Source organism: Ctenocephalides felis, unplaced genomic scaffold (assembly GCF_003426905.1).
Source record: "Ctenocephalides felis isolate EL2017-DRISC unplaced genomic scaffold, ASM342690v1 CF-g0.4_SCAFFOLD_03571, whole genome shotgun sequence".
Taxonomy (NCBI): domain Eukaryota; kingdom Metazoa; phylum Arthropoda; class Insecta; order Siphonaptera; family Pulicidae; genus Ctenocephalides; species Ctenocephalides felis.
In genome coordinates, this window is record NW_020539725.1 from 42,527,929 (window position 1) to 42,538,884 (window position 10,956).

General features: G+C 26.2%; 1 protein-coding gene across 1 annotated transcript in view; it reads right to left on the reverse strand.

Annotated features, from left to right (window-relative positions):
• Positions 1-3,056: 3,056 nt before the first annotated feature.
• The window catches only part of LOC113386078 (calmodulin-binding transcription activator 1-like), a 57,885-nt gene continuing 49,985 nt past the window's right edge, over positions 3,057-10,956 (reverse strand). The window contains exons 16-24 of the mRNA XM_026623886.1: positions 10,340-10,450; positions 8,661-8,728; positions 8,243-8,388; positions 7,993-8,168; positions 7,507-7,652; positions 7,077-7,276; positions 6,702-6,776; positions 5,873-5,989; positions 3,057-3,174 (exon numbers count right to left, since the gene is read on the reverse strand). Of these exons, the coding sequence (XP_026479671.1) occupies positions 3,093-3,174; positions 5,873-5,989; positions 6,702-6,776; positions 7,077-7,276; positions 7,507-7,652; positions 7,993-8,168; positions 8,243-8,388; positions 8,661-8,728; positions 10,340-10,450 (1,121 nt within the window). The 3' untranslated portion in view covers positions 3,057-3,092. The remainder of the gene's footprint in view (positions 3,175-5,872; positions 5,990-6,701; positions 6,777-7,076; positions 7,277-7,506; positions 7,653-7,992; positions 8,169-8,242; positions 8,389-8,660; positions 8,729-10,339; positions 10,451-10,956) is intronic.

A 10,956-nucleotide genomic window follows, 5' to 3' on the forward strand; every position in this document is an offset into this window, starting at 1 on the left:
CCGTCATTTATTAACAGTGACACTGATAATCAGTGACATCCGTCATTTATTAACAGTGACACTGATAATCAGTGACATCCGTCTTTGATTAACAGTGGCACTGATAATCAGTGACATCCGTCATTGATTCACAGTGTCACAGATAATCAGTGACATCCGTCATTAATTAACAATGATCAGCAATAACAAATAGTTAATATATAATCGATGGTATCCTGAGAATGATGAATGGCAAACAATGATTATTTAAAAGATTTTCCGCTGCTTGTTTTAATAAATAGAACTGAAAACTAGATAACCTGACTGACTAAAAGTACATGATACAAATATGCGTCCAATAATATTTCAAGAAATGAGTACGTTTAGAGCACAAATATTTTAAAATATTAAACAAAATGCAAATGCCAGTGTAAATTTGATCTGTTTTTTCAGTATAATTATGTCTGAATTCATACCACAATAATACCATTACCACTATATATATATATATATATATATATATATATATATATATATATAATCATTTCAAGGTATTTTATTAATTATATTTTATAGTCTAGTAAAATTTAAATATTTTTATTTATATATTTATATACTTTTTCTATAAGTTTGTATTCTTAATATTAAATTTGATATGTTTGAAAAGCTGAAAATGATCTAATTTTAATAGGCATAAGTATATAGTTTTTTTAGATATAATTATTTTAAAGTACGTTTATAACAACGTTATGATTGTATGCTTTCATAATAATTATGATACATTCTAAAGAACAATAACGTAAAGTATTGAAATGTACCTAAACTGTATCATAAAATGAGATCAATTTTTAATAACATTATATTAGATACTTTGCTTTGATTTTACTGGTAATTCAGCCGAAGGCAAGATTTTCGAAGCAATCATTAAACTTAATTGTTATCAAAATTTTCGAATAAGTCTTGTTTGATTAGAAAATCTTGCTTCCCGGTGATTCTACAAAACAATTCAATTCTTCAACAAATAATTTAACACAACTTCAACAATAAATTAAAAATTAATTAATATACAGTTCATAACTTATAATACTTTTAGCAAGATCAATTTGATTTATTTACCTTTGTATTTTTGCTCAAAAATATATGATCTGCTATCAACAGTTTAAGTACAATGTTTAAATATATTTCTATCACTTGTTCATAACTATCATAAATTTCAAAACGCGAAAATTTTACAAAGTATTGCTTAGTTTATATTTTTATATAGGTGAATGTAAGTTTTTATCTGAAGAAGACAACGATTTTTGAAGTCTTCACGAGCTATCACATAAAAATAAATCATTTTTCTTCGAATCAATATTTTCGAAAATATTTCCTAATTTTTATTTCCACACATATATTCATCACGCGGGTGAAGACTCCATAAACAAATATATTTAATATCCCTAAGATTATTTATATAGGTACTTAGATTTTTTATTTAAAATTGACTTAAACTATCATTACATACTATTGACTACTAATAATATATAATTAAAAATATTTAATTTATTCATGAATTGTGTCACAAATTCCTACAGAATGTATTTTCTATAGTGTTTTTTTAACTGTGTTAAGATTAAAATTAGTGGAGCAAAATATGAAAAGCATTTTCGAATTATGTTTAAATAGTATTTGAAATCAGAAATATTTTAAAGGACTAGATATAATCATAAAATAACGATTAAATAAAGAAACGTATACAATAGTTTAGAAGATAATAAATAAAATATAAAGTATATATTTATAAAGGCGACAAATGTAACAAAAAATATGTTATTTTTTCTAACAAAACGATATTTGCATAAATCATTTTTTTACATATCTATATATACACGTCGCTCAAAATTTTTTTGTAATACGTTCTGATTCTTATTTAATTCTTATTAGATTCTCATTTTCAAGTTCCAAGAATGTAAAATTACATTGTCGAAAATTTTTCAAGCATCAACTCTGTTGTCAAACTGGAATGTTTCTTTTTTTCCAAATTTTACAATCGTCAATTGAAATTTTACTAAATTAATTTTTTTCTTTAAAGATGTAATAATAATTTACGGCTCTCTCAAATCAAGTTTAAAATATTTATTTTACATTACATTTTTTTTCTTAATACCGTTTGATTTAATATTATAAAACAGTACTACTTAAATATTTATTTGCAGTATTATATAACTTATATATTTTATTGATTTAACTTATTTAGTACCTGAATCAAAATATTTTTGAATAAAAATAAATAACACAATTGTGTACCAAATATAACCATGAAAAATACTCTTTGACGCTTCTGTTGAATACTTTTGATAAGAATATATATCTTTTTAAATGATGATGCTAACTAATGAACTTACTAAAAAAATTTGCACTTATTGCAAATCCATCGTTTTAAGATAACTACTTTAAAAATTTTAAATGACTTAATATTCGTATTTATTACTAAACTCAACAATTTATTAACAACGTTTTCACTAAATCGGTACAATGTAGCATTATAAATGTGCTTTCACACTTGACAAAATAATGCTGTAGCACTGCCTAGTATAATACTCCAACGAATTTTGCGATTAAAGCTGTTATTTTTTAAAAATTAATTGTTAATTACCATAAAAACATACTATATAATTAGTAATATATATTAAATAATATTTGAATTATGTCCCAATATAAATATTAAACGTAATATTATCGGAGACCAATAAATGCACAGTTGGATAATGACTTTTAAATAATATTTGAAATATATTGCTTGAATCATGTGACGTGATAAATTAATTAGTAAAATATATTCTTTTAGGTTTTATTAAGGATATTTTTAGCTTTATTTATCATTGCAGGATATCTATAGAAATAAGATACCTTTTATCCCTCCAAGATAAAACCATTGCACTGATAATTATTGCTTAGACATATGTAAATTGCAAATTATATTCAGATAGATAGTATTAATATATATATTAGTAATTGTTCATTCAACACAAAACAATTTTAAAAATTGGTTGTTCAAGATATTGAATTATTATAAATGGTTTAATGACGATTTGGTTTTCGAGAGGGGCAAACAAAGACACACTGCCAACTCAATTTCGAAACGAGTTGCGTCGTATCAAAATGTTCTCGGGTATTGTCGTATCAACTTCGGTCGCATCGTTAGGACACGATCTGGAATCGAATCGAATTATATCAGCAAAGTCGTATTAACACAATCTGAAGTTGTCTCAAGTTAATCTCGTCGTATTAATAATGTTGTTTCGAATCAAATAGAGGCAAACTTTTAACTGAAGCAGGTTGCAGTCTAAATTGTCAAAACTGTTCAAATTAATTTCTGATTTAACTTGTCAATATAATTTCAGGTGTGCAGATTTTGATAAAATAATTCAGAAAATAAAAACAAAATGTTATACATTATATCCAAATAATTAATTAAAGCAGTAGAATTTTTTTAAAAATATTTAGAAAATCTAATAAAAATCTAATCTTGAATAAATTGAACCAGTTTGTAAATACTAATTTTTTGTAATTAAACAAAACATTTTTTTAATGTTGTGGAACTGAATGCTAAAATTTGTTCAAACCAAATTCCAAAAATTTCAAAAAAGAGCATAGTCATATGTGCATGAATTGAATGTTAATCAATTTTTAACTGATTTTTTTTTCTTTTTTTTTTTGACAAAAATCATGATTTAGCCACTTTACCCGGGTTAAGATTTTCCGGAAAACAATATCGAAGTTGAGATCTGTAAATTGCGTATGAAAAATTTTTATGAGTAGAAGTTTTTGTTAGTTATTTTAAAGACCTGTTTTTATCTTCTGAACAATAAAGAATTGTGTCAAATTTCCAAGTACTCAATAAATATATCAAGAATATCGGTCAAACGTCTAATTTAAAATTAAATGCATTTTGGTAAATAGTAGACAAAATTTAGCTAACTAAACTAAAAAAATTTTAATACTCTGATTGTCTTAACCTTTTTTAATAAAAAATAAATGCTTTAAATAAGTCATTTTGAAACTACCAACAATTTTATAAACATAAATGTTTCGTTGCATTCGTCTACGTTATTTCATTGTTATTATTTAAGCATATCACATAAAATCACTCCAAAAATCCAAATCGTCCTGAAGTGAAGATTCTTCAGGATTCATTGCGCCGTGCTCAGTGCATCTGTATTAGAAAAATTTTCACGACTTGTTATAAATTTTCAAGAATTTAATATTGGATATTGAAGCGTGATTGGATGATGCTAATAAAGCCATGCAGGTGCTATTAAATAATATTAATATTAATAGACAATGATGCAGTATTCTATAAAACAATGAAAATTGTGGAGCTACCAAGCAAAATAAAATAAACAAAATAACACTACTATGAGAATTCAACGAATGAGAAACACCGAATATTGGACTTGCCCCGTACAATAAGTAAAATTCTTTTATGGATATTTGCAACAAGAAACAAAAATCACACGGTGAAATGGGTAATTAGATAAAAAATAATTTGCAATATAAAATAAAGCAATAAAAACCTAGCCAAATATGGAAATCATTTCCATAAAATTTCCAGTCAAAAAATGATTCTACGTATAATAGAAAGTACAACACGAAATAGGTAACCAATGAAAATCGTTACATATTTTGTGCTGTTGTTAAAATTGTAATGTTTGAGATTTCAAAATAATGTTTTGAATATCACCATTATAAACAACAATACAGAAGTACGAATTGCTCTATCCAACCAACATTGAAATTCCTTGGATCGGTTTGCCAAATCGCCAGAAATGAATTTAAGAATCAATTTAAGATCAATAACAATAATAGGCATTAAGTTAAAATTTAATATTTTGCGTTGAATGTTTCATAATAGAGAAAGTAACAAGTACCCTTGAATATATACGGTTCATAAAATTGTGCAGTAAATATTAGGAAAAAAACAGTTATGGCTTATAGGCATATACAGAATAATTTTAACGTATAAAGAATACATATTTAAATAGATATTGAGACCAGTTAATTCTCCAATAAAACATCTAATATATTGCATTTTGACAGTTTTTACTACAAATTTATATAAAGAAAGGACTGTAACGTAGCGTTGCCATAACAACGATGTTAAGGTCTATATTATACGTTCTTATTTGCTTGATATGAGAAATATATTAGAATGGAAGAGAATATAATGAATCAGTATTGATGCCTCATTCTAGAAGTTTTGTTATACTTCATCTTGCCACTATAGATTAAATTAATATATATATAAAATTATTTTTTCAAATATCAGGTATTCATAACGTTTAGAAATTGCTTTTCTAGTTAATAACATTGTTGGTATTTCCGCATTTTTTAAGTTACGGCCAAAACATTTTTAGTTTTGAATATACTAGAAAATATGTGTTATATACTCGTATGTAAATAACAAATGTATTTTAAATTTTAATTTTATGCAACACTTTGAACGAATAAAAATTAGCTAATAACTAACTTTAATGCACATTGTTGCATCATACTTGAACTTATTAATTATTATATAGATTTAAAGAAGGGTGAAAATTCGTTCTGAGTTGTCTGGAGCTATGTCGTCAGAACAACATATTAATTTCACTTGTCTACTTTCTATTAAGTAGTTGGTTAATTTTCGTAAGATTTAAAAAATAAAACAGAAACTAATGAACCAATTCCCGCAAAATATGCAAAAATGTTCAAAGCTGTTATGAAAAGCGCATGCATAATATTTCTGCCAAACTTCAAATGAATCTGGAAACCGATGTAAAATGCATACAACAAAATAATAATTACATAATGACTAATAAAGCGAAAAAAACAATAATAACATGGAAAAAATAAAATTATAATAAAATCCTACCTGTTTGGATCTGTGGTAGGCTGAAAGGTGTCCACGCGAGGGGGCGACCTTTGGAGGGCAGCCTGGTAATCCGGCTGGGCCGACTGCTTCTCTCTTTCGGCTCGTTCTTTCTGCAATCTACAATTGATAAAATTGATTAAAATGATATAAAATCATATGAATACTACATTGGTATATCTAAATCCAAAAAAAAAATCAAAACGTTAATCGCCATGTCAGTCTTACGTGTTTGGAGCTGAGAAGTTCTACATGACCCATAAGAGAGATATACACGTCTGACACGTCTGACATACACGAAGGAGTTAGAAGTTTTAAGTAGTTATGGAGGACCATGTTAGTCATATAAGTGCAACCAGGCATTGACAAAATAATTTACTTTTCTTGGAATTTTTTTGTCCAAAGTTCCCTTGGAAAACTTTGAACTAAATTATCTAATACAGTTTCCATCGACCACATGAAAATTTGTCTGATATTATCGCGACGACCAACGTGTGGTAAAAAACTGGTATACTATATTGCAAATGTTCGGAAAAATGTAATATGTCTATACCAAATCAATGTTCGATGTTCATTGGCTAAAAATGAAATTAAATATTTACATCAATTAAAAATATACTTACTGTAGTTTGAAAACTTCCATCCCACATACTGAAGGCGTAATAAAAAATTGAAATCATGAAAATCTTTAAAGCATTTATATAGAAATATATATCAGAATCTATCTGATGTATGAAAATCTAAGATATTTATTTCAAATCACTTGAAAAAATACTTAAATCTAATTTATTATAATATTTCAAGAGTTATGGCATTAATAAATAATACTTACATATTTTTTGATTGTCTCATAAACTGTTGAATTTTTCTAGCTGCCTGATGTTGCCTCCTTTGGGAATATGTTCGTCTAAAATAAAAGAAAATAAATAAATGCCAGAAGAAATGTACTACAACATATAATGTACAATAAGTAATGTTGAATTAAATTTTTGAACAATTATCTAATACTAAACTAAAAATTCCTAATAATAATTATATATGAAATTGATATCCATACACAATTATAAACAATCCGTATAGACTAAAAATATACAAATTTCAAAAAATTTAGAAAATTTAAAATATTTGATTTCTTAAATCAATTCTAATTTTTGAGTTGTGTAAATTTACAATTTAAATAAAATAAATATATTTCCATTATACTTACTTCAATCCAGTGCCGGACGGAGTAGTTTCGCGAGTTGTTCCTGAACTTTGAGTTCGGCCCTGATCTCGGTAACTTCTATAATAGTTTTGAATGCAGGAAGCAGCTTGCTGATTCTTCTTAAATCGTTTATATTCGCAATAGGATCGAAAACCGTTCTGTATCACCAAAGCAGCTTGAGTCATTTGCTTAAAATAGGCATACTGGAATAAAAAAAAATTAAAAATTAAAAATTAATTCTGCCTAAAATTGAAATTTTAAATCAGTAATTATTAATGTTTCCATAAGACCAAATGCTAGTGTATTAATTCATGCATTATCATATCGAAAACTGCATCAAATTTTATTATTTTTAAGAAAATGTGTATAAAAATCAATGCAAAAAATTCAAGTTGATATTGGTCGTATTTTTTTCACTTTATAACTTTATTACCTGTTTATATCGTCTGTAATAGTTTTGAATAAGAATAGCAGCAGCACGTTCCTTGTCCTGTTCTTCCAGTTTTTGACGCCCTTTATAGATTCTGTAAGCTTGCTGAATGGTTTTTGCTGCTTCATATAATTCACGTTGCTCACGATCTGAAAAATATAATATATTTCGTAATGTAAATATTCATATTATATAAAATTCCAATACTTAGAAAATAAAGAATATTTTTAACATCATAATTAAGTATATTGCAACTATTAAGAAGTTAATTAAAATTTATTAAAAAAAAGTTAGAGACATTGTGTATAAAAATATAATGAGAAAAGTGAAAACAGTCTATAAAGTTGAAAACTATAAAATTTTATAATTATTATGATATGCATGTAATAGTAATCAAAAATTATTTAAATTATTTAAAGGTTGCAATTAAGTTCTTGTCAGCTTTAGAGAAATGTGGGCTATAATCATAGTTTTATAGTTTCATTATACCTGAGAGAGTCAGCTTATTAAAATCTGATTCAAAAGGTCCAGCATGCAAAAAATCACAATGATCTTGCGTAGTCGGAGGTGGTGAAGGCGAATCTAATGTAAATGAAGCTGGACTCTGCAGACAACTGCTGCTGGCAGGACTTAGGCTTGAACAAGGTGTACCAGCATCGTAATACCTGAAAAATATTTGTACAAAAATTATGCTTTTTACAATTTTTAGTTTTCTTAATTTTCTAGATTTTTTACAAACCTATAGTTATGATCGGAATGTTCAAAATTGAATTCTGAGTGATCAGATTGTGATTCTAATAAAGGTTCCATAAATACGTCTCCAAGAGAATCGGATGGGCTAATACCGCCGCAGGGTGATCCTAAGTGCATGTCTTCTATTTCATTCTGAATAAAATGAAATAAAACTAATTATCAGATATTAAACAAGACTTACGTAGTTTTTATGAGATATTTGCTGGACGGTTTTAATTTTAAAATAGTTCAAAAAAAATTTACAACGTGGTTACAAGTGCAAGATACAGGATATTTTCTGAATAATTTTGCTAATGAATAATTCAAGTAGACAAATCACAGGTCTATTAACAGACGAAAGGCTTTTGAAAAAATAATTTTATCGTACAGATAAAATAATATTTTTCTCTAATATTTTTATCTACCTTGATTCTTTCTGGCATGGCTGCGATAATTTGTTCTGCTAGGGTCAATACTCTCACGTCAGGTTCCCCTAAAAGTTAAAACAATTAAATTAATAAAATTATTCCGTAAATACTATTAATAAAATATTATTACATTTAAATTTTAAAGCTATACATAAAACAAACATACTTTTGCGTTACAATATCAAACTGTACAGCCCCATAAGCTACAAATATCAGCCGACAAATATGTCATAGAAAAATATTTTTTAAAAACCACCACCAAGCAATAATTTTTGTTTTAATTATTACGTAAACTTAAATTCATTTATGAAATGTTTAGGAAAGAAATGACTAATCTTCAGTTGAAAACTATTTTTCACACTAGTATACCTACTATTTGTATTGCATATTTCATGAAAGTTTAAGATATTGAAAAATTATCTTTTTTGGTACTTTCTGATTATGCCATATTAATCAATGAAAATCGAGTGCCGAATTAGTATTAATCGATGATTAGTTTGAGAAGTCTAATTAGGCAATAGTTGAAAAATTACAATTTTCAGATAAAGATTATTAAAAGAAAAATGTTGTAATAAATAATCAAACTTAGTTTTAAAATTTAAACGATCTCTTAATCAACGTTGGTAAATATGGTAACATTTTCTTCAACACCAATTATTTGCTAAAATATATGTTGTAAACTTTTTGTTATTGTTCACAAAATAATGAATTTAATTTTCAATAATTTGACTTACTTTATATTTAGGGTTTAAAATTATTTAAAAATTTATTATTAATGAAGTAAATTTTTTTAAAAAATATTCTTGTATCTATTTTCAGCAAGTAAGTAATTTACATCTCGATGTCTCTCGAATTCCAATAATTACATATATTAGCCAGATTTAAAAATACTTAATTAATAAAAATGAAAACATTTTTAAAACATAGTACAAAAACACACATATTGATATTCAACCATGATTTGTTTCCAAAGTAAAATTTTCAAGTGTGGGAAAATTTTTGATGTATAAGAATTAAATTTGGGAAAAACTAATACTACTTGATTTTTTTTAACAAAAACCAATGTCTTATATAGTGAATATCCAAAATATTAAATTAAAATTATTAAATATTAAGATAAAAGAAAATAAAATATATTCTACATTTTTTCTTTGGTATATAAGTACCCATGCCATCGCAATAATTCATCTACACTAAAAAACTACTTACTTACTTGTGTTTCTATCACTTTAATATTATTGAGAGTTTGTTTGTGAGTATTTTATATTAAAATAATGTATAAAGTGTTCATAAGCAGTGGCGTATGAAAAATCTACAGTATTGTGAGTAAAAATAAACCAAATATAAAATCATACATACCTCTATATTGCGTGTTAATAAAAGTATACAACAAATGCGACCACAACATGTAAATTACAGAGACAGATGGGAGCAGAAGAAACGATTTTTAATCATAGGTAAAACAGCGAAAGTACAGATACACAACACAAAACCTCTCGACCTCCACAATGCCAACATCAAAAGATTCGACACTCAGAAAATTCACGAAAAATAACCTCAAATAATACTTTTCAATGCAAAACATCTATAAATTTCGATAATAATCTATTTCAAGTATTATTTTCGGTTTTTGCTAAAAACCAAATTTGTTTGGTGTTTTTCGAGCCTAAACTTGCCTACGACGTTAGAGTTGCTGGCTGATGAGCAGCCAGCCTCCTGGTTAGAATTTTCCTGGTTAATTTTGCAGCCTGCTTCATCGGAAGATAGATTACGGCTTGCTGACTCGCCTGCATAACGCATACGATTCAATATAAAGAATATAATAAGAAAATATTATTTTATTAAAGAAGTTTGCTTAATGTCCCTTTCAACAATTACTTATAAAGATGCTTCAATTTTTACAATAAATTTTAATATGAGCAAATAACTATGCAAATGTACGTGTTGCTTTTTAATTAAATACTTTAATAATTTATTTCGGCTCCAGATAGTTATAGTTCATTATCATAGGCTATGTGAAACCATCATCTGATAGAAAAAAAAAAGAAATTTTAGATTTTTTCAATATAATACTCCGTTTAATATCAATTATGTTCTCCTTAAAATAAGGATGGGATCAAACTACAAGGTAAGAACTTCATATGTTAGAATATATAATTTATGTGATTACTAGCAAATAATGCAATAAATATTAAATTGTGAAATAGCCGAATTAGAAAATTATCACTACATATGCATAAGAAGTATAAAATCGAGTAAATTTTTTTAAGTAGTCGACGTGCAAAAAATTTTG